This window comes from Mastomys coucha, unplaced genomic scaffold (genome assembly GCF_008632895.1).
Source record: "Mastomys coucha isolate ucsf_1 unplaced genomic scaffold, UCSF_Mcou_1 pScaffold14, whole genome shotgun sequence".
NCBI classification, from domain to species: domain Eukaryota; kingdom Metazoa; phylum Chordata; class Mammalia; order Rodentia; family Muridae; genus Mastomys; species Mastomys coucha.
Window position 1 is genome coordinate 105,396,451 of NW_022196896.1, and position 24,085 is coordinate 105,420,535.

A 24,085-nucleotide genomic window follows, 5' to 3' on the forward strand; every position below is an offset into this window, starting at 1 on the left:
CATGTAAGGTGAGCCTGGCATGCGCAGTTTTGAAAGGAGATGTGACCACAGGCCCAAGTGAGGAGTGAAGTGCATTCAAACAGCCTGCATTCCCTCCTAAGGTTTCTTCCCCTAATTCTTCCTTAATCTAAAATTTCCCTTGATTTCTGATTCTTCCTGAAGTATAAATTTTCCCCTTGATTTCTACTAGCCCACTAAAAGGCTCACACCAACCTCATGCTCTCTATGAGTAGCTTGATGTGGGTATTGAGAACCAAACTCAGGTCCTCCACAAGACTAGAGGATCTCTGTTCTTCCTCCTCTAATACGGTTATCAGAAACGTGAAAATATAATTTCACAATGTAAAAAACGAAATAGCACTCTAGAGGTTAGACTATGCTGAGCTGACTCCCACTCTCTCACCTCCCCTGCCCCAGGTCACGTACACCTCTACCTTGGTGAGTGCAGACAGTGGGGTTAGATTTCTTGTTTGCAGTGTGCCCATCTCAGGTCAGATGTGATCTATGGGGTGGAGTCAACTCTCCTTTCTCCGCGTGTTCCCGTGACTACTGTGGGAGAACCGGTCGTGATGGGAGTCCTTCGCCTACAATGAGACTTTCTTCCCTACTGCTAGGCAGATCTCAGGGAGTTACAGACAACACAATTCCAGCAAAAGCCAAGAAAATACTGGGCCTAGCATGCACAACAATGAAATTCGGCCATGAATCGAAAACACTGGGAAGATATACAATGTAAGTTTAATGGTGCTTTCTCTGCATGGTAGATTAGACTGTTTTATTTTTATTTTTTCTAAAAGATTTATTTATTTTATGTATGTGAGTGCACTGTCGCTCTCTTCACAGCATCAGACAAGAGGGCATCAGACCCCATTACAGATGGTTGTGAACCACCATGTGGTTGCTGGGAATTGAACTCAGGACCTCTGCAAGAGCAGTCAGTCCTCTTAACCACTGAGCCATCTCTCCAGCCCTAGACTGTTTTAAAAGCACTGTATTTTATATCATTTGGTAGAACCTTATTTTACTGTTTGCTTTTTGAGACAGGATTTCACGCAGCCTAGTTTGGCCTCACATTTTCTGTGTAGTTGAGATCCTTCTGCCTGAATCCTCCAAATGTTGGAATTACAAGTATGTGTAATCACACCCAGTTCCTATTCTATCATAAAAATATTTGGATGCTGAGAGGAAAGAGTCCTATCTGGTTTTGAGAAGTACACAGTGGCCTGACTGGTTAGAATCCCCCACATGTAACCTCACAAGGCTGAGCTGTGAGCACAGAGGATGGGATGGGACCAGCATGTCCCCTCTCAACGCAGCTCTGTGCAGTTATCCTGAGCTACACTAACTGGTGACGTTTCCTAAGCTGCTGTAGAGACCACACTTACCCTCCTCCTCTCCCATAGCAACAGCATGACATGTCAGCATTGTAAGACAGACAGGGTACACAGAGGAGGTGCCTGCTCTTATGTCAGACACATGGACGGACAGACACAGACAGACCAGGTCTTCATTTTATCATCTATAAAATGCAAGTGGAAGATGAACTTGAAGGGTGATGCTAGAATTCAAAAAGATAATGCAGGTAACTTGCCCAGAGCACACAGGATGCCAAGTAAGTGTGACATAAACATAGATGTGCCCTGAGCTCTGTTCAGAGCAAATAAAACAACACAAATTAAAGAGCAGGAGAACAAGCAAGGGATATTTTATTATTATATGTGTATTCTCAAAACAAAAACAAACAAACAAAAAAAGCCCACAAAAATGGAACCCACAAGTAGAAAGAACAAAAATTTGCAGCGTCTCTAGGATACACAGGGCACCCTACTCTATGGAAACACAGTTGTACAAGGACAAATTGAATTACTTAATGTTATCTTTTGCTTCCCAAGTCAAAAAAAAAAAAAAGGCTACAAAGTAAAATACTTTAAATTGTTCTCTGATATAAATTTGCTGCACAATTAAACTTCAACTTACTCAAAGAGTTATTGTGTAGTAAACTGCAGAAAATAGACAAGGCATTCAATAATCTGCTCACAATTAACAATTAAGCAACAGACACTTGCAGAAATCAGCGTGTATTACTTATTTGTTAGGCCACCCATTTAGAATGAGCAGATCATTTTCATTAACAGTAACTTGATTCTTGTCATTTAGGAGACATTAGAAAGTACTTTTAATGAAACCCTGATTTTCAAAAATATCTTCTTGGGTTTGAGCTGCTATTCTATTTATCAATTTTGACAAGTTTAATAAATATAGATGTTAACAAACTGAATCACTGTGTGGGAGAACAAAGCAATAGTCTACAGCAACAGTGTCTATTGCTGTCCACTAGGCATCAAGTTAAGACTGGGACATGGTAAACAATTACAGTCTAGTGAATAAGAAGTGGTTTCTACCAAGGTACAGGCCTATTGCTATCACTAGGACCAACTAATAAAGGACTATTAAAGAACGTGTTGAGCATAAAGACTTGGCATCACTTTATTACACACTAGATCTAAGTTCGAGACTCTTGTCTAACATCCTCTACTTCTTGATCCTTGTCTGTACAAATTAGCTTGAGAATTCTGGGACGGAAAGGACAGTAGTTGTTACTTAAGGAACTCTCTTTAGTGATCTGTTCAGCAACAGGGCAAAAAGCATGAGCCTTGTTGTCCCTTCAGTCAGTAAACTTGAGAATATAACCTTCACCCTCTATAGAAAAATATGACCCCCTTTGCTACCCGACAGGTGACACATCAGGGGAGCCTGGCAAATACATTTTTGAAAGAAGACGTGACCACAGGCCCAAGTGAGGAGTGAAGTGCATTCAAACAGCCTGCATTCCCTCCCAAGGTCCCTCCCCTAATCTCCCTTAAGTCTAATTTCCCCCTTGATTTCTATTAGCCTCTTTTTTTAAGGCTCAAACCAACTACATGCTCTCTATGGGGCACAGGGTTTTACATCAGAAAGCTTTAAAAAAGAGAGGGAGAACATTCAGTTCAATCTACCACAGATATCCAACAGTCACATTTCACAGATGCTTCTGGCCCAATCAATTCACGCTGGCTCAGCACTATTCCACAGGCAATGACTCCATCATGGTCTGTTTCCCTTGCATGGGCAGAACTACAGACTGAGCTAAAACATGCAGAGCAAGGAGAGCATTCTACAATGTTTCAAAATGTCACACACTCTCTTGTCCAAAGCTCTAGCAATGAACATCTTGTATAGTGTAAGGAAAATCCGGTGAAGGATCACCAGTTAAAGTGACATAACATAAAACTTAAAAGGGGGCAACAAAACCCTTTGGTCTTATTTCTGAAGACAAGAGCTCCCTGCAAATACAGAGCCCATCATGCCTGGCTGCCTTTCCTTTCCTCATTATTTGTGTCTTTGTCCACTGGGGCACCATAGCTTTACTGCCTGTTACAAAGTTTTCCCTCCTTGTAAACCATGTTGATGAAGTGATAAAGCCTTAGTTCTATCTGGCAGAATGTCCCTGATCTTGATGTAATCCAACACAGTGCCGCAGTGAGATTTTAAATTGATACCCATTAGCAAGAGTCACACTGATCCTGTGGGTATTCATTATTTATCCTTTAAAGCAGTTGGCCCTTCCTATTGGAAAGCAGTAGGCTCCAGAGGTTCTACTGGAATAGTCCATGTGCTACTTTCTGTCAACATAAACATACATAAACATCTCCTGGTAATCTGGTCAAAAACTGGACAACACATTTCATACAACAGCTCTTCTAAATGCTATGAAAGCAATTTACAAGTTAGGGATTACTATACAAGACCTGACTGCTAGTTTTAGCAATGGGTCACCAATTTCTCCCTATGACACATGAGTAACACTGGTCACAGCTACAACATAATATAATAGCTCCAGAGTACTTCTTCTGAGGGGCATAAATTGCTACCATATCATAAGGGCTTGTCTTGGGACTGCAAACAAATGTATCAGTTAGCAAGACTGGGCTGTCCCATGGAGCAGGCTGCTGGCACCCATCACCACCATGGGTAGCTGAGCTTGCCATGGGTCGTGACTAGCTACAAAGAAAAAAATGTCAGGAGGCTTGTACAACAGCACCATAAAAGAAAGCTTTGTCCACAGAGCAGGTTTGGGAGAGAGAGACGAATGTCTGCTGTCTTGTTATAGGACAGCTATAAAGGTTCATGGGACACTGGCTGGGACAGAAACAACTGCAGTGAGCCAAACCCAAGAGCAAATTAGGACATGACCTGACAGAACAGGTGCCTTGACAAAGTTTATCAGCAACTCGCTGTAGAGAACATCTGTATGGCAAGCTTAGGTTTCTTACACCTGGCCACCTCCCCTGAAGAAAGACGGACAGCTCTCCCCACAACTCCTGATTGCGTATCGGGGTACTCTCAGGGGCCTCAGGGGCCCTCTCATGAGACCCCATGTGTGCTCCTGGGTTTGCATTTAAGAAGTTCTAAGCACTAACCTTTTTTGTTCAAAAAATGTCCTTCAAAACCCTTCATTTGCTGGCAGTCCCCTCCTTACCCACTGGTTCAATGCTCATGAGGCAGTTTTGCTGAGGAAATCCCATTCCTTAGGAGACCTTGGTGGACAGACCTTTTAGGTGTTAGTCCCCACAGATAATTTCCACAAATACCCCCAAACACATCTTTATATAGATTTTTTTCTTTTTAAAAATATTGATTTGGTTTTTTTAGGTGGCTACTGTCCATTCACACGACAGTGGCTGTTGAGCTACATGAAGGGTCTCCGTTCATGGAGGTTGCTGTGCGTAATGTTCAGCAGACATCACCCAGTTCCGGGATCAGTGTGGAGAAAATCCAGTTGCCAGGCTGCAGCCCACCACAGGAGTCATATCCCATATCTATAAGGAAGGCATATGGAGAAAGAATACTTATCATGGGGTCTAACTTCAACAGGCAGTACCAACAGCTTTGTCGTCTTTGGCTGGAAAACCTCCTTAGGACTCATATACAAATAAAACAATGTTGTTTACTACTGAAAACACACACACACACCCCAAACAACAACAACACTTACAGGTAGCATTTTGAATCCTGAAAACAATGTTTTACTATAGTGTATAAGAATATAAACTCTTTGTTTCACAACTCAACTAAGTATAAAACATTTACTTTCAACTTCTGCTTTGTGATCTATGGATTTAGCTTTAAAAAATGTGATTATTCCTCACAAATAGGATAGGATGCAAAGGAACATTAGCCAAGAAGAAAGAAAAGGCTAGAGACTAAGAAAGACTCAAGACAGATAGGAGGGGAAATCCTCAGGCCAGCTCGGAACCCACAGGTTCCAAGAGACACCTTAGCCCGCACTATCAGGACCACCACCCACAGTGAGTCCCCATCAGGGTTAGGAAATCACAAACATCTGCTTTGTCATTCAGGCGATTGACTGATTATAAAAAGCAGAGGCAAATGGCAATGGCATTAGAAATGCCTTGAAGCCCATTCACAGCATGAAGATAGCTCTGTCTCAGCTGAGAGCTAGCAGGCCAGCTTACCTTGACAACACGATCTGTCCCACAGGTCACCATCAGTCCCCTCGCAATGTCCATGGACATATGGGAAATGTTATGTTTTCCTTCATGAAATGTTGCTAGAGATGTCCGGCTAATAAAGAGAAAGACAGCTGAAATGTGCTGACTGTACCCAGGCCTAAGGGAGAAGCAATCCTTTAGCAATGTAGGTGGCTTACACACAATAATGGTGTTAACATTATCTTCTAAAAATATAGCAATGGTTTTATAATTAAAGGAGTACAGAAAGCAAGATAATAACAAGGCTGTAAGAAAGGTGTCAACGGTAGAGGCTTTGGTCCCAAAGCCAAGACCTCAAAAAGGTTAAGTTGCTCAAAATAAAAATAATGTATTTTTTTCACTGGAGAGACCAGTAGACAAACATAAAAACATGAACCTAAGGAAGAATACCTAGCACTAAGGAAAAGTAGCACTGGAGGAGATCATGAGCAATGATGTACTGTAGTAAATACTGCCAGTGACCGTCTGCCACTGTCAGAGCCATGGTGCAGCCTCCCTCCGCTAGTTCCCAGCCCATCATGGGTGGGGACCCAGGCCTCTGCTACTGCAGTCATGGCTCAGGAAACAGGAAACATAATGGTGATTTTCTCCTACAGGATCTGCCCACATCAGGAAATGTCTGATGAAGTTAGCTAAGACCATCTGGAGAAGGAATACGGGTCTCTCCAGTTTTCTCCTAACTAAGTTGGCATGAATGGAAAACAATCAGGCAGCTCAACTGCTGCCCACTTACATGGGGATGTGTCTCTGCAGAGCCCTGGGATGGGCCTGCCAGCTGCGGGACTAAGTACTCCTAGCAACCCTCATGGGCACTCAGAAAAATATCTGTCCCAGCCAGTGAAGCAGCTTGAGACAAAGAGTAGTGGCCCAAAGTGTCACAAAGCTAGGACAGGAATTTCTCTTCAAAAATGGTTCATGTGAGCTGGGTGGTGGTGGTGCACGCCTTTAATCCCAGCACTTGGGAGGTGGAGGCAGGTGGATTTCTGAGTTCAAGGCCAGCCTGGTCTACAGAGTGAGTTCCAGGACAGCTAGGGCTATGCAGAAGGAGAGATTCCACAAGTTGTCTTTGAACCTCCACACCCAAGCTGCGATACACTGGCACGCCCAACCCACCCACAAATAAATGTAATTAAAAACAAACAAATGAACATTTCAAGAGACATTCCAAAGAGATAAGCAGATGGGTAAGAATCTCTCTAGAACCAGTCAGGCTCCATATTCAGATGCCCATCAGACAAAGAGGGCAGGATGCAGTAAGACGAAGACCAGCAAGCACTCACTCCTCATCTTTGATGGAGTCGTAACAGGAATCACAAACTCGAACCTGGAACTCGAAGCCCATGACAGGGTAGCTGGACCGCTTGCTGCTGCACTTCCCACAGACGGCCTGCCCACACTTCCTGCAGTGATGCTTCAGGGTGTGGAGAGAGACAGGAGTTAGCTTTGCATTCAGGTAAAAGCAGGGCGGATGTACCTGATAGACCCCAACATCCACTGCATCATCACTGGCACTTGGGTACACAATTTTCCCACTAGGCAAGGGTCTTCAAATAAAAAAGTCCTGTTTTGCTGGACAACAGCTGTGTCTGTTGTTCCACATTGTCGGGTCCACAAAGAGCAGTGGTATTCAAAAGAAACTCAACCTCTTTTAGGAACCCAATAGCTGGAGATTCTGGCAAGAAAAACTTATTCCTCCTTCAAAGAAAAAAGTTAAAGTAAGTTTTAAATAGTCCTCACAGAAGAATAATGTTCTTTTGGCTTTTCAAGCTCTGATTCAGAAAATAAGCTCCAGAACTTTCCAGAATACTCTAATTATTACTACTGAGTGTAACAGACTTTAACCACTAACCCGTTAGTGACTGACTATCTCTATCTATCTATCTATCTATCTATCTATCTATCTATCTATCTATCTATCTCCCTTTCTCCTATTAATTATTAATGCATAATTCACTCATTGACATTTTCTTTAGAAGGAATACTTCAACTATAATGTGCTGTTCACTGCTATGGAAGCATCATACAGGATCTGCTATTGCTGGGCATTTCAGGGTAATAAACAAAAGAATGCCAGCACTGGCTGCCAGTCTGGATGGGGCCTTACTGAGGAGCAGTCCTCTTACTGAGGAGTGAAAGCAAAGCAAAATTAGTAACACACACGAATGCTAGGCCACTAATCCCTCACCAACGGTGAACAATCACCACACTCTCACGTAGCCCTCACATTCATGCTCAGCCAGATACATTTCACAGCAGGACTTAGGCATTGCATGAGTACCAGTGCTATCAGAAACTCAGAAATAGGCTACTGCGGACAAGTTTTTCAGTTAAAAAAAAATTAAGAGATTTGAGAAAGTGTTAATGCAAATGGTCCAGGCCCAACAGAGCAGAAAGCACCCCAGAAGGGCCATCACTGCTTGTGAGTAAAAGGTTAAGGCTTATCACAAAATATCCTCATTTATTCTAATTTTATTCTTGGCTACTATGAAACACTGACTTTAATAGGTAACAGTCCTAAATGCGAGCAAGTTCCACAGTTTAACGAGGGATTCTGCAGCTTCTCCAGGCACTTTGAGTTTTCCAATGCAGGACAAGCAGTGGAGAAGTGAGGGAAGAGGTCTTCCAGGCCCCAGGACAGGCCACACTCACTCTCAGTCACATGGCCATGATACAAAACAATGGGAGTAACCACATTTGTTAAGAACAATGTATGATTTTCTAAAAATTCGAATTAACAATGAAAATAATGAGATACAAAATTCTTCCGGAAGGAGTAAACACTGGCTACTCACCTGCCTCAACCCCAGCGTCTTCGTGTCCCACATCTGCTTTATATTCCAGAAGAAGGGCTGCTCACACTTCTGACAGGAATCGCTTTCTAACCACTGAGGAGCCTGGGGGCAGCAGGGAGGCAAAGCCAACATCTATGTGTTTACAGTAGCCTTTCAGACACTAGCAGAGTTCTAAAACATTCTGGAGTTGATGTTTCTTTTAAATCCCACAATGTATTTTAGCTGAGGTTCTCATGATCAATCCCACAGTGTTTGGATTTTCTGTTGTTGTTTTTATATGGTTGGCTGCTTTTAGGAGACTGACTTACTATATGGTTTGGCTGGCTTGAAACTTGTAGCAACCCTCCTGCCTCCACCTCTTAAGTGCTACAATTACAGGTATGCAGCACCATCCCCGACTCACACTTGTGTTTTGACTAACTGTGACCAGTGTTTATAGGGTCCTGCAATTTGTAACCTACAAGTAAGAGAATAATTAGAATATTTAATATATCTTATGTCTCTTTTGATGTTATCTGAAATCTATACCCACTTGAATCAAAACTTGTTTCTTGTTTAACCTGAACTACCTCCTGGAAATGTTTGTAGGACCACTGTAAGACAGAGCAACAAAACCAACTTCTCATTGCTCTGTTTGGGCATCCGCCCTCCTATTCTGCCCAATCTTCAGGAGCAGGTCCACTCCTCCTACCACTGAGCAGGGAGCTTTGTTATTCCCTTCCCCGTGTTGTCACGTGGTCCTTCTCAGTGCAGTTTAGTTGCAACAAGATACTTATTAGGAATGTAACAAATACTTCTCTAAACAAAATAAAAGGGGGGGGAGGGAGAGGAAGAGGGAGAAGGAGAGGGAGAGGAAGAGAGAAAGTATACTTGCTTCTAAGACAAGTGTGTAAGCACTTGATGGATGGATCGTACGGGGGTATAATAAAAATGGTAGTGATGACTATTTCTATAAGTGAATCTAAAGGTCATGGGATAAAAAAATCATTTCTTGATCTTAATGTTACCACCCTAGAAAAAGACATCTGAAGAGGAGAGGGTGACAGCATCACAGGTCCTGAGCCATGTCAGCTGCTGGGAGACAGGCAGTGATGGTGACACCCTAGAGAAAGGTGACCTCGGTCTGGCGAGATGGCTCAGCGGGTAAGAGCACTGACTGCCCTTTCAAAGGTCCTGAGTTCAATTCCCAGCAACCACATGGTGGCTCACAACCACCTGTAATGAGATCTGATGCCCTCTTCTGGTGTGTCTGAAGACAGCTACAGTGTACTTATATATAATAATAAAATCTTAAAAAAAAAAAAAGAAAGGTGACCTCAGTCAGGCTGCCTTTTACATCTTTCTTCCTACTTCTTCAACACTTTGGGCCTTCCTAGTTCTTATTTTAGATACGTCACTAAAATGTTTCTATATTCAATACCCAGAGGCAGCTGAGACAGGACGGTCTCTAGACGCTGGGAATGAGAGGGGAGGACCAAGAATGATGGACAGATCAGTGCCTGTGTGAGGGAGATCCGGACATGAAAGAACTTCTGTCTGCTTGACCAACAGAGGTGGTAGCAGTGTGGGTAAGGTTTGGGGACACTACCTGGGGACAGTGTTCCTCTGGGAGGCACAGCATTTAACATCAGAGATGACACTCAGGTGTTATGTCTAGTGTAAGTCAAGTGCGGGTCCTGCAGTTGTGGGTGCAGTTAACGTCGGCTTTATCACTACAGCTATCTCAAGTCCAGAGAGACCTGTGTCTGAGAGCCATTACAGCAGGACGAACGCAAGCGAGCACTATGGGAAGTCAGTGTTTAACTTCCATAGTGAAGGGCTGAATGCCATCCCTTAGGGCGTCTCAGCATTTGAAGAGCTCTGCTTAGTTACTTGGCCATCCCTTTCCCGTCAGTTAAGCAACCCATGAACAGATTCCCAGACTCCTGAAATGTGCTTCCAAGTGACTCAATCGAATTCCCCATTTCCTTCTCACAGTCAGAGTGGTTCTGTTCTGATAGCTCAGCCTCACGGTCAGATCCCAAACATGCCAAACCTAGCTTTCCTACTTCATAACTGTGTGCCCGCTTCCTCTTCTGGTATAGACCCTGGAACTATACTTAGCTGTACAACTAAGAGGATAGTAATGGTAAGTGTTCTCAACCGTGCCTGATGTACAAAGGAGCTAGAAGTCCCAGCAGTACACAGAGTTCACGTGAAGCAAGCACACGAATCCAGACACCAGTACTGCCACTGTTCAGGCAAAGGACTGTGGTTTACAGCCTGGAGCAACTGCCCACAGTCAGCCAGAAGCTCAAGACCACAGGAAACCCAAGAGGCTGCTCTATCTGTCTTGACAGTCCACCATGCTCCCCACAGCCTCTGAAAAGGGGCTCTATTTCCTTTATGACACGGGGTCTCAAAACTCGGGACTGGGAAGTGACAGCTCAGAGAGCCATGGTTAAGAGGACAGCCTAGCCGGGCGGTGGTGGCGCTCGCCTTTAATCCCAGCACTTGGGAGGCAGAGGCAGGTGGATTTCTGAGTTCAAGGCCAGCCTGGTCTACAGAGTGAGTTCCAGGACAGCCAGGGCTATACAGAGAAACCCTGTCTCGAAAAACTGGAAAAAAAAAAAAAAGAGGCCAGTACATTCCTTTGCTGATCTAGAGGCAGAAGAGCAGGAGGAGAGGAAAATGCTTTTAACACTGAGACAGCAAACACAGTCAGTGCGGACATAGGCATGCATTTGGAACAAATTCTGAAATGAGAAAATTCATCACTTTATTTTGTTCCTACGCAGAAGCTGGTGTCAGTACGAGCCTCAGAAGCTGGTGACAGTACGAGCCGTTTGGCTCGGGGAGTGCTGTCTGTGGAGAACAGGGGTTGTCTGCACTGAGAAGAGCAAAGCAGAGCTGAGGACACAGCTCGGCTGCTGACTTCTTGGCCAGGATGGAGGAGGCCCTGGGTTTGTTTGATCCCCAGCACTGCAGAAGCCGGGTGTGGTGGCGCATGCCTATGTATAATTCCACTGCTCGGGCAGTGAAGCCAAGGAAGACCGGGAGGCTACGGCCCTGCTCATGCCACAGACCGAGTGCCAGGCTGGTGTGGGTTACATGAGACCCTGTCTTCAGAAAGAGAGCACAATGAAGGGATGGTGAACCAAAGCCTGGTCGTCCACACCAGGCAAATGCTCTACCACTCAGAGACATTCTCAGCCCAGGAAAGAGGGTATTAACTAAGCCCTGACTTCTATCTCTTTTCTACATCCCGTTCCTTCGGTCTAATCTGAGCAGAGAGAATACATTAATAACCCCTCTTTATTATGCCACTAACTGCTAACTTATCTGCACTGTATTGATAGATAAGTACAGTATCCTACATTCTGAAGTCTGCTAGCTCAAACATTCTCTGTAACTAAGGTTATCTGTTCATTCACACTTCTTACTTCCCAAAAGGAACAGTCCATATTAATCGTACTCTGTCAGCGGAGCAAATATGGTTATTGTGGGAGGGGGTTCATAGCCACGGTGGGCTAGAAACAGTCCAGAGACACCACCAGGTGAGCATGTGGAACTGGAGAGCGCTTTATCCTCTGGCTGCTGGCTAAGGAAGACCTGGACACTGTACGGATCCCTGACAGGGTCAGACCTCATAGATGGCGGGCTGTTCACCTTTGCATTACATTTCCCTAGCTAGGAAAATTTAGCTTTGACTAAAAATAATGCCTCTTTTGATATAATTTGCTCCCTGCTCCATTAGAGAGATGACTAACAGGAAGTCATTCCTGCTTGATAGACAGGCCTATATTTTTCTTTTCCTACATACACAATTATAGTTCACCGTTATGTAATCTGAAAGAAGGGTGCTGCTCCCACTTTCTGGCTGCAATTTTTGAAAGCATGTACAAAGGATAACAAAGGTGAGGTGAAAGTAGAGCGGTTAAACCCGAGAGAATCCGACAGCTGTGCCTGGCTATGCAGGAAGTGCATCTTCCCTCTCACATCTCTGCACTCTTCCTGGTGCGTATAGCTAGAGGCCGAGGAACACAGAACACAGTCCTAGCAGACCTCTGCAGGGAAAGCCCCACCATGCAGCAATACAGAGCGGCACTAAGTGTGTGGTGCAACATATCACTCCAAGCCTTACCAAAAGATTTTAAAAAGGCACAAAACCAGAAGTTAATCAGTAGCCATGGAACCAGAGTTTCCTGTCTGGCAAGCCGCACAAAGTTGCCAGGAAACCTGGTGGTTAGTCTCCCTCTGAATCAGGCAGCACATTTGATCAGTTATAGACCCATCTGGGTTCTTTATGGGATGGCAAGTTTCTTATGGGTAAGAAGCTAACAATGTTTCCTATAGACTGAACCCCCTGATTAGAACTTATGGGACATATTAGAAACTAAAGTTTATTCAGTGAGAATCATAGATATTATAAAGCAGCACAAAGCAGAGCCATGCACAGAAACCTGCGGGTCAACTTTGGATTAATACAGCATCCACTGGGATAGCACATAGGGAGCACTAAGCCACACAAATGACAACAGGACAGTACAGGGAACACGTGCGACACCATATAATACATACTGCTAGGATGCAGAATCAAAAAAGAAAGAAAAGAAAAAGAAAACAAAACTGGTTCACCAGAAGTGGGTGGGAGCCCTGCTGTCCAAGCATGAAGACCTGAGTTCCAATCCACAGCTTTCTCATAAATGCCAGACATAGTTACACATCTAGAGCTCCAGCGAGGGGTGGTCAAGAGAGATTGCATGAACTGGCTGTCTAGCCAGCCTAGCCAAAAATCTGTGAATTCTAGGTTCAGTGAGAGACCATTCTCAAGGGATAAAGCAAAGAGGATAGATCAGGGCACTTGATGCCATCCTTTGGCCTCTACATGTGTGCATCTGTATGAGCATGTGTGTGTGTGTGTGTGTGTGTGTGTGTATGAGAGAGAGAGAGAGAGAGAGAGAGAGAGAGAGAGAGAGAGAGAGAGAGAGAGAGAGAGAGCATTTAATTTAACACCAAACCACTTAGCATGTGTTTTCCTCTAAGCTGTCAGACAGTATGGCTACCCTGTACATGCCTGATACTGCTTCTGGAATGGACCTGACTTTATCACCCATCCTCCTTCTTTAGATACACTTCTGCTATCACCATAACAAGCCACCGATGTCACCGAGCAAAGACAGACCTCACAGGTGCCAGCAGAGACAAGCAGTAGATCCTGCCTGGAAGCCATCTGATGACTGCTATAAAAAGCCTATGGATGTGCATATCCCTCTACCAGATCTATTTTCAGAAATTTGCATGGTATGAATAATTGAGGAACCTCATGATAACAAGGTCAAGCAGAGTCACTGTGGTGTCACTCAAATGAGCAATTAGACTTTAAAGAAATGGAGGCGCCTTAGACATCCTCTCAAGCAAGATTTCACTTTATAGAAAAGGAAATAGATATTCAGAGATTGAAACACTTATCTAGACTTATCTACACTCATTAGTGGCTCAAAGAAATTTAAAAAACAGATTGCCTTTAAAGAAAACTATATCAGTTTGGACTCAGTGGAAGACAGCACAATACAAAATAAAAGCAGAGAACAGAGGTGCATTTTCCCCAGGACAACTGCCTGGCTGTGGATGCCCTGTGACATCTCAGGGCTTCTGAGCTGCAGTGCTCTAGAGGGCCTCCAGGAGTCCAAATCCATGGATAAGCTAGAAGGCTGTTGGTTGCAAAAAGTTCCCCAAGCTGATATTCATTCAAGCTGAATGCTGTCCAACTGTTCAGACTGTTCATCAATGTCAGAAACCCTCACTCAGGGCAGAATATAGCACAGCTGAGAAGCTTGGAAAGATGGCGGAGTCAGCAAAGTACTTCCTAGCTCACATCTCAGGCGCTCACACAAACAGCCAGACATGGTGGTGTATGCCTGCGATCCCAGTGCTGGAGAGCTGGACACAGGTAAATCCACGGGGCTTGCTGGTCAACCAGTTCAGTCAAATCAATGAGCACCAGACTTGGTTCTCAAACACCAAGATGGGGAGCAAGAGAAGACGACACCCAGTTTTGACCTCTGACCTTCACATGCACATGAAACCTGCACCCATGCATATATACACGAACACAATACATACACATCATATTTACATGTATGTGTATACATATGTACACAAGTTAAATAATGTCATTTCAAAAGACAGGCTGAACTTTGTTAGGTAATGATCCTTAGGTGGAGCAGTGGGAAAGCAGGGGGTTTACACCTCAGCCACCTTCCACCCTGCCAGGTGAAAAACTGAAAAGCCAGAGGGGGCTCTCTTCTGGCCCGCCCACCACGATCTTGCTTCTTACCTCTTCTCTGCTAACATCCATGTTCCACACTGCAATGCCACCATCTGCCGAGCAGGAGACGAGCTGCCTCGTGAGCTGCAGGTAGCACAGTGACTGCACCCTGTCACTACAAATGAATGGTACCCAAGTCACATGTCAGCATAGAAAAACCAGAAGCCCGTCCCTGGAGCCCAGCACCCTGCCTTTCTTCTATTACTAGCCGCTGCTTTATTACTGTTTATTTGGTGTGGTAACGAGGATTGTATGATGAACCTTACCCAGCATGCTCTAACACATTACCCATGTTCTCTACATGGGTAGAAGTAAATAATGCCACTCCTTTTGGATCTGGCACTTAAACAACAAGTTGGAGAGGGTGAAAAAAACCCTCTCCATATAGATATGTATGTCCATCACCACAATCTATTTACTTATTCAAAACCAAAACGGATTGTCACTCTTACTGAAACTCAGTTCATATGAAGAAGTTGTTAGGTCACGAGGACCAGGAGCAGCCACGTGCACACACAGCCACAGGTGCTGCCCGTGCACACATGGGTAGGAGAACTCTGCCCTCTTCCTGAAGGCTCTCAGACCCGGATGCCAGGCAAGTAATCCCCTGACCTGTTAACTTTGGCATCTAGTTTTTTCCTGGCTAAATTTCAACTTGATTCTAATTACAGTAAACAGCTATGGTCTGAGCAGCCACAAGGAAGAAAAACAGGGTGAGGGGTAAAGAGGTGCTGCTTTTCAAAGGCTAGAAGACACGCCTTAAGGAGTACAATGTCAGAGCTTGAGGGACTATGTCTGCTGATATACACATTACTTTTTGATGAAATACATCTTAGGGTTTAACAAAATGCCCATGCCTCCAGTGCAGGAGGAGCCCAGTACACACAATCTGCCATGGTCACTGTTTTCAAATCCAGTCTCTAATTCATACAGCTACTCACTAGCAGAGAAGAGCGGTGACCTCTTCAGACTAAGAAGGAAGAACACCTTACACTCCATTTTCTTTTTACTCAGGATTGAGAGAAGCAGTTAAAAGTGAATTCAGCCCAATCAGGCTGCTGCTGTCTTACATGACAGGACAGAGTACCCTCCCCTCCTGCCTCTGACCACCACCCCGAATGGTGACATACTGGTGGCCCTGAAGGAGGAGTGTCCGGCCTTTCCGTCCCCCGATGTCCCACATGATGACGCTGTTGTCGGATGCTCCCGAGAAGAGTAACCGTTGGATAGGGTCCCACCAAAGGCAGGCGATACTACCTAGGGATGTGAGAGAGGGTCAAACAGAACCTAAGACTCACAGGCTTGACTGTGGGAAACCCAGCTATCAGCTGAGCCTTGGAGTGAAAACATCTCTTTAGGCATACAAAGGGTCATTGAAACCACAATCTCATGAGTCACGGAGGAAACACTGTAAATTCATTATCCAAACTTAGAAGTTGAGGATTTCTGAGCCACACAGCTCTGAATACAAAGGTCTTTAAAGTTTTTCCTTGTTCTGCACCAGTAATTTATAAAGTAGCTAGATATAAAACACCAGCTCATAAAACTTCTGAAGAGAAGAAAAAAATCCCAATGTCATAAAAAACATGAACAATTTGTCATGCATATTTTATACAAAATACAAATCTAGGTTACTCCTGACCCATGAAACTTTATAGACATTTGCCCTAAGATGATTTTTATCTGTGGAAATTAGTGCCTCAAGAAAAAAAGCTTACCAAGTAAATATGCTGAAGTTTGACAAAAAAAAAAGTGAGAGAAAGCATTTCACACACACTGCTAACTTATCAAATTGGATGCCCTTGGGGAAATCTTTTGTTTCTAGAGCTTTCTCTTGCAGAGGTCTTCAGTTACAACTGATCTAGGCACCAGCTGCTAACAAACTAACTCTGAGCCAGTGACACAGGCTAATAATTCTCCTGGAGGTTACAGACAGTGAAGAGCTCACAAGCACAAGCAAGTAAGAAAAGTCACTTTCTGATGTAACTTTCTCAAAACAAAAGCCATGTACAAAACAAAAAGTAGTTGGCAAAGCAAGCTCAGTGGTCTCATTTTTTTCCCATGAATTCTGTGGACTCCAATAGCCCTCGTGTATCAGTCAGCGTTTTAAACCACATATAAACACGCTGACGCCGAAAACCACTAAGTAGTTTTAGTTCCCATTCTGCCGTCAGAAGCTCAGAGACCCTGAAGGTCCAGGGGTCATGAGAGAATCTGCCATGCTTGGGAGGGGCTGGGACGGGGGATTTTCTTCTCAGCAGCAGACTTTCTAAGTTCTTTCCAAAGCACAGTTCATTTCCCCTTCGCCTTTCCCCCAGAGTCCCTGATCTTGGACAGTCTAGTTCATCTAAACAATTTAGCTAAAGTGTGTAATATCCCCAGCTTGCCACATCTGGAAGCCTAGGTACAAGGCACTACCCAGGCAATAGAACCATCTTCACCAGACCCACATGCATCCTCTCAACAAATCCTCAGCTCTTCAGTCTCAACTACAGAACCCCAAACTTCCAATCTGTGGCTCAACAGAAATGGATCCAATTATCTATTTCAGCTCAGTGGTCAATGAAATGAACTTATCACCCACCCACATGTACATAGAAGGTTTACCCAACTCAGCCAACAGGAATTTTAAATTCCTCCACGGAGACCCGCCGCCATACAATAAATGAATCTAGTCCTGACTCTGACCAAGTGTAAGGCTGATCAGCCCATGGAGTTTCTCTAATAGTACCACTCTAGCAACTAACAAAATCAGAACAGCAGTAATGAGAATTCTCCCAAAGGTCTGTTTAAAAGAAATGGTCTGGGGATGGAGGTGTAGGTTAGAGCTAGAGTTCTCACTGGGCATGAACCAGGCCCTGGGATCAAAACCAGTACTGCACACCCTTCCCATAAAAAGTTCTTATGTCAACAATAATTTTAAAGGTTATTGGTATGGTGGCTCACAACTGTAATCCCAGCACTTAGGCCGATGGAGGATTATTATGAACTGAGGCCAGCCTGAGCCACACGTTAAGTTTCAGGTTAAGCATCAGACGCACCTTACAAATCAATCAATCAATCAGTAAACAAGGTAAGCAATACGAAGCGTCCATTTGAACAATTTAGACAGGATTTCTGATGCATGAAACAGACCTGACACCTGACCCTCAATTTTCTTTCCAATCCCAGCATATAGAATTCAAACTGAAATATGGCAGCTCACAAGGAGTGGGCCATTCCCCAAACCCACAAAGCTGAGGACGGAATATGGATGCCTGCCCAGGTGAGAAACTTCTGACCCGAGCCTACCTTCATGTCCCTTGAGGGTCGTGATAACGGAACAGGTGTTCTGCTCCAGCTTCAGCAGGGTGATCTGTCCCGAGTAGTCACCGACAAAGGCATGTTGAGTATCCAGATCATACCTGAGGAGAAGCAGTAAAGGAAAGGGAACAGGACCCATTTCAACACACTCGCACACAGCAAGCAATGCCAGACACAGACCATAGACCTGCAATCACAATGTGATGGGCAATGAGCAATGACAATCAGGTGATAGGTATATGCTGAAAAAAAATTAAGCATCAGATCGTAAGGAAAGCTAGTAACCATCCAACAGTTGTTATATCGAGGCAGTCTCATAGGAACCAGCAATAAAAGTCATGAGAGCCGTCAGAGACCACACACAGGCAGTTACAGTCAGGTTGTAAGAAACCATTAAAACTGCTAAATAGTGAAGACCATGTGCACACACAAACACACACACACACACACACACACACACGTTGGAACGGGATGTTGTTTTATGAAATACCTATACAAATGATGTCATATTGACAGCAAGTTCAGGACACGGACTTATCTTTCTTTTTTGCCTAGCTAATCCAACATTAAATGACAACAATGGCTTACTTTATGGTGTGTAGTTCCATAATGCGGATATCGGCTACTTATTGTGGCAACCGGCTTAAAGTATATTAATTACCATTAGCAATTCATTCCATGCTCACTCTGTAACTAAGATACTTGTAGGACACCAGCACTGGATAGGAAACAACAGAGTGACTGCTAGTGTTCTACAGCAGAGCTCAGGAGAACTACAAGTCAGCCTTGGCTGTGATTTTGTGCCATGTTCTGCAAAGCCATTATGAGAGGTCTTATATGTGACAGAAAAGCTCCCTTAGAATATAATATGACATCATATAATTAATATATGAGCACTTCTCCCTTGATCCTAAACTGTATTTTAAATTTTTACCTTAACTGTCTCATGTGTGCCGGGCGGTGGTGGCGCACACCTTTAATCCCAGCACTTGGGAGGCAGAGGCAGGTGGATTTCTGAGTTTGAGGCCAGCCTAGTCTACAAAGTGAGTTCCAGGACAGCCAGGGCTACACAGAGAAACCCTGTCTCAAAAAACAAAACAAAAACAAACAAACAAACAAAAAAACCTATCTCATGGTATACATTCATTTGTAACAAAAATTAAGAAAGTAATTTAATTTTAAATTTGTTTATGGAAGAGGTGTCCCATGGTGCCGTCCGTGATGCACGTGCAGAGGTCAGAGGACTATATTTGGAAGTTGGTTCTCTTCCATGTTGGACCCAGGGATCAAACTTTGGTTGTCACACTGGGTGGTAAAGACCTGTTCTGCTGCGCCATCTTGTTGGCTCATAACAAATATTTTAAATGAAAACTTTTGATGGGGAAAAAAGAAAAGAAGTTCCACTGTTCTATTCAACTATTCAGGTAGCTGTCTGCTGTTGATCACCCCCATCTGGTCAGTGCATCTGTCAGCACTGGTACACACAGCAACCAGAGGTCACCTACAGCAGAGGTGCACTATGGGTAAAGCTGGACCATTAAAGTAGGAATTGTTATTGTCTAGGGAACTTGAGGCACCTGTGAGAGTACTGTATGCATTAAAGCCCCCTTTCACCTTAAAAAAAAAAAAGCATGAAAGGAAGTTTTGTATGCCACTTCCTGGCAGTCCCACTTGTAAAGTACAGTCTTCCATTTTGTAATGAAATGGATGAAGGGCAGGCATTAGCCTGGCTCTACAACTTTGTATAAAAAAATTAACAGCACCCACAGAAAACACACTTATGTCATTATTTTTCAGATATGCTCTATACCGAAGAAAAGGAAACATAGGGGTCATTGTCTTCAGAACAACTAACAATTCAATTCCAAATTAAGCAGCAAGGTGAGACAGAGTGGGGAGGAGGGGTCCACATGCTCAAGGATACTGCAAACAGGAGGCCCACGATGAGAAGAAGTGGCGGCCAAGCATGTTCCCGCTGCGCGTGCACATCCAGCTCACACACTTGTCGTGGCCAGTGCTGATCACCCACTCGGCAGGCAGGCTGAAGATGATAGCGGACACTCGGTTCTGATGGGCTGCAGGGAGACAAAGAGAGGGAGGGTCAGTGCCCTTCAGGATGGGAAGAGCTCTGCGCCTGCGCACTCCACTCGCACTCAGAGAGCTGGGGCTCAGCTTCCACAGAGTGAAAGTGACTGTGCAGGCACGGCCCCAGGAAGATGCCAGACAATCTGTCTCTCCTCACTCTCCCATGCGTTCGCACACGCTCTTCCCAAAGCCCCGGACCACCCGAAATGCAAGACTGTCAGAAGCCAGGAGCCACTGAGGAACCATCCGTGCATGCTTAAGAAAGATCCCAGTTACAGAAAAGAAATTAAAAATTGTTGGGCTAGTGAGATGACTCAGCAGTTAAGAGCACTGCTCTTTCGGAGGTCCCGAGTTCACATCTCAGCAACCACATGGTGGCTTACAACCATCGAGATCTGACGCCCTCTTCTGGTGTGTCTGAAGACAGCTACAGTGCACTTACATATAATAAATAAATCTTAAAATTATCTGCCTGCCTCGCTATGTTTGAAGGAACATTTTATTTTTTATTCTGACAACTTTAATATGCTGTCTATATGGACAATTGTGGGATTTTTCTCAGCAGGGCAAAGGTACGTTGTAGTTGTTGATTTCTGCAATGTGAGATCCTTCCCACCAGTATGGATGGATGTACCCTCAAACTTTAAGATAACATAAACCCTCTTTTCTCTCTTAATTTGTCTTTTGTTAGGTCTTTGGTCACTGCAACCAGAAAGGTAACTTATATACCTGGCTAAAATCTTTTGTACTTATCTAACACAAGCTATACCCATTTTCAACAAATCATTATCAAATAAATTTCTTTCTATTTTTGTGTATAGCCTTCTATTATTATTTATAATGACAGAGCACCTGTAAAGTTCTTTGAAGTAGTAGCTGAGAAAGGAGGAAGCTCTTCTCTAACTCAGCCTGTGAAATATTTATGGTTGACTCCAGGCCACGCCCAGGCAGGGGCAGGGCTGCTTCACCTAGCATAAAACTTTACAGACAGCTGGTGTCTAATAAATGCTCTATCTAATGAATGAAGTTAGAGGAGAGAAAGAAAAAGGGAACCTTTGCCTTAGCTGTGTGAGCTGCTTCAGAAGAACCGAGGAGCATCCCAGACAGTCAGTGTAATCATCACGCACACAAACCACATGCCCCTGAGTACCCCGAAACTAAAGGGCGCTCCAGCTCTTGGCTCTAGGGTCAAGCAACCCGACCCCTGGTTGGAGACTGGTGGGTGAGTGACTGGGGCGGGCTGAGTGGCTTTTGTCTCACTTTCTTCTTGTTTAATGGTATTTCTAATTTCCACAAACACTGGGTGCTTATTAATTTCAGATACAAAAGCTGAGAGACATGGCTTTTATTCATAGAATAAATCTTATAAGTAAAAGATGAGTTTGATCAGCACTTTTTCCCACTAAATCGGTGGCTGTCAACCTGGGGTAAGAAAAGGCGCGTGTAAGCTCACGGTCAAGACCTCAGGCTGACTCTCCGGAAGAGCTGTCTTGTTTACAGCCTTAGATCCTTTCTGTTGTTGAAGGTTTTCAATGTTTTCCTTAGGACAGGATGGTGAAGCCTATTAATGCATACCCTGCTTCACCCATAGTTTCTAAATTTTCCCTTGGGGTAAAATTAAAAGTGTGGCAAACCCTACTCAATATTCCACATGGTTTTTAAGATGTCATAAGTTACCAATGAAATGGAAACATGAAAATCACCACAAAACTTATAGCACATAGAGAACTCTGACAACTTAAATACAGATTTTATAAAATGTGTATGTCACAGATGTTCCAAAGGACACCTTTTTAACTCAGTTACAATACACTGCAGTTCCCTGGGAACAGAGGCACACGTCATGAATGGACATTCACAGAAAACAAATGACCCACACTAAATAAAACTCAGGCCATTTAAAACCTGTTAACTTTTCTGTCGATCTGGTACCAAATAATAAGGCAGCAGTGTTGGGAAGATCCAGCAGGAGGGTTCCCCATGGACCTGCACTTTTGCTTGGGAAGAGTTTGCAAAAACAATTCCGTAGCATTAAAATGACTTTTTAGTGTCTGACCTGGCTATTCTGTTTGCAGGAATCTGTGTTAAGTAGAAGTTATCAAAATTAAACATCTAGAGCCACTGTCACAGTCAAGAGCATATACATTTATACACATAACTGCTAATTACACTCACAGACGTGTATGTAAACACAAACACATGCATGTATACTGTGCTGTATGTTAACCAAAACCTGGAAACAGTGCATATCTTCTTCCAATAACAGAAAGAATAGTGAAGTTAGATCTTGCAATATAAACTAATATACGAAAATTTAAATGCCAGGAAGCAGGAAAGGATGATAAATGACTTATTATATTCTCTCATATAACTAGTGCTATAAAATGAAAATGTTACCATGGGAAATGTTATATCACAGGAGTGGACATTCTACCTCTATGTGTATGTATCTAAATGTGTACATGTGCCAGAGTGTGTGTCATTACCTGGATAGGTCTTGATAAAATTCATTTTATTAAAATCTTCAGAAACGTGAAATTCCTAAAAGCAAGCATATGCAATAAAAAGACAAGTTACAGTTCATAAAACGATAGAAACTCAACTTGAAAAATGAGGCAAGGTGCAAAGCAGCACAGTGTGCAGGATGAGCTACGGAGGGGCGGGAATTGCTCCTCCTGCCCTCCTTTCCTTCAAAGAGGACTGAACAGCTGGAATCCTACAAAGAAACTGTGGCTGGCCAGCTCAGACCCGAGTCCGGTGCTCCCTCCACAAACCAGCCACGCTCTAACTGCAAAAGCTTGTTCATTTTGCTGCTTCAGCTCTACAAAAATAATTAATAAACCTCTCAAGACAATGGACAAGGAGCAAAACATTAAAGACTTGTTTGTTATCAACAGAGTTGATGTCTTACAGAATAAACATAGGAATGGCTCAGCAAATGACCCACACTAAATGACCCACACTACACTAAATGAGGAAAATATGCATGTTATATGCATAAATACACCTTCTAAAACACAAATTTTAGAGATTGTGGCGGGTCTTTTGATATTCCTATTCTTCAAATAACTAGGAGGGGAAAAAAAGCAAACCTTTTGGTAATGCAAATAATAAATAAAAGTCAAAAGAGCATGCACTAACTAGGAGTCCTACTGGGCAATGTTAAATTGTTAAGGTGCTATGAAACACAGACATTATACACTGTAGACTGACTGAGAGTGAGAAAAACACACCGAAAGAAAGGCAGACTTCCTGTCCTCTGTCTGGCTTTGCTGGGTACCAAAGTTCATCAGCAGTGTAAGTGAGAATCTAGGCAAGGTGGTGAGCCCACATGGGGATCAACTGCTGACTCTACTCTATGGCAGGATTAGCTCTGCATAGTCCCTCTGTGCCGAAGCCACAGCTTTCCATGTGCAGTAACAGCCGCCTGCCCTTCGACCAAAAGCAGGACTCAGAAGAATCCCTCAGAAGATGTATGAGACATACACACCACCACCTGGAGAAGGTGCCTGCATCTTACACTGAGGATTTCTTATCTCACAGGAGCATGTGCATCGTGGTGACATCCCCAAGTCTTTTAAGAGACAGGCAGAGCTTTGCCACTATTCCTTTGGGCTCTTTCTTCTTAGTCCTTAGACACAATCAAGGCATCTTTACATTAAGAGATAAATCAACAAAACAACAATGAAGCTCTTTGGCCTACACAAGACTCTTTGTCCCTCTCAGTAAAGCCATTTTCTTATGATTAGCCCACACTAAGCACAGACGCTTGGTCCTCTCCTGCCATTGCGTCCCGACTTCTGTCTACAAGGAGCATATGCTCCCTCTGATCCCTGTTGGCTGCCTTATGGATTTACTTACCTGTTTCTAAATTAACATGTAAAATACTAGATAATCTTTAGGACATTTTCGAACACACTGTGTTTTGATGGTTCTCCTTGCTCCACCATTTCACCAGCCCTCTGTCACCTCAGTCCCTTTTCTTCTCTCATGACCTTTGTGACTTTGTACCCAAGCCCTATCCTTCCCCTTTGCCTATCTTG

General features: G+C 43.8%; 1 protein-coding gene across 1 annotated transcript in view; it reads right to left on the bottom strand.

The window, feature by feature from the left end:
- Positions 1 to 2,465: 2,465 nt before the first annotated feature.
- Wdfy1 (WD repeat and FYVE domain containing 1) overlaps positions 2,466 to 24,085 on the bottom strand; it is a 51,643-nt gene continuing 30,023 nt past the window's right edge. The window contains exons 4-12 of the mRNA XM_031368135.1: positions 22,529 to 22,583; positions 19,882 to 20,032; positions 17,946 to 18,058; positions 15,785 to 15,911; positions 14,664 to 14,769; positions 8,345 to 8,446; positions 6,833 to 6,963; positions 5,517 to 5,625; positions 2,466 to 4,859 (exon numbers count right to left, since the gene is read on the bottom strand). Coding sequence (XP_031223995.1) covers positions 4,800 to 4,859; positions 5,517 to 5,625; positions 6,833 to 6,963; positions 8,345 to 8,446; positions 14,664 to 14,769; positions 15,785 to 15,911; positions 17,946 to 18,058; positions 19,882 to 20,032; positions 22,529 to 22,583 — 954 coding nt within the window. The 3' untranslated portion in view covers positions 2,466 to 4,799. The remainder of the gene's footprint in view (positions 4,860 to 5,516; positions 5,626 to 6,832; positions 6,964 to 8,344; positions 8,447 to 14,663; positions 14,770 to 15,784; positions 15,912 to 17,945; positions 18,059 to 19,881; positions 20,033 to 22,528; positions 22,584 to 24,085) is intronic.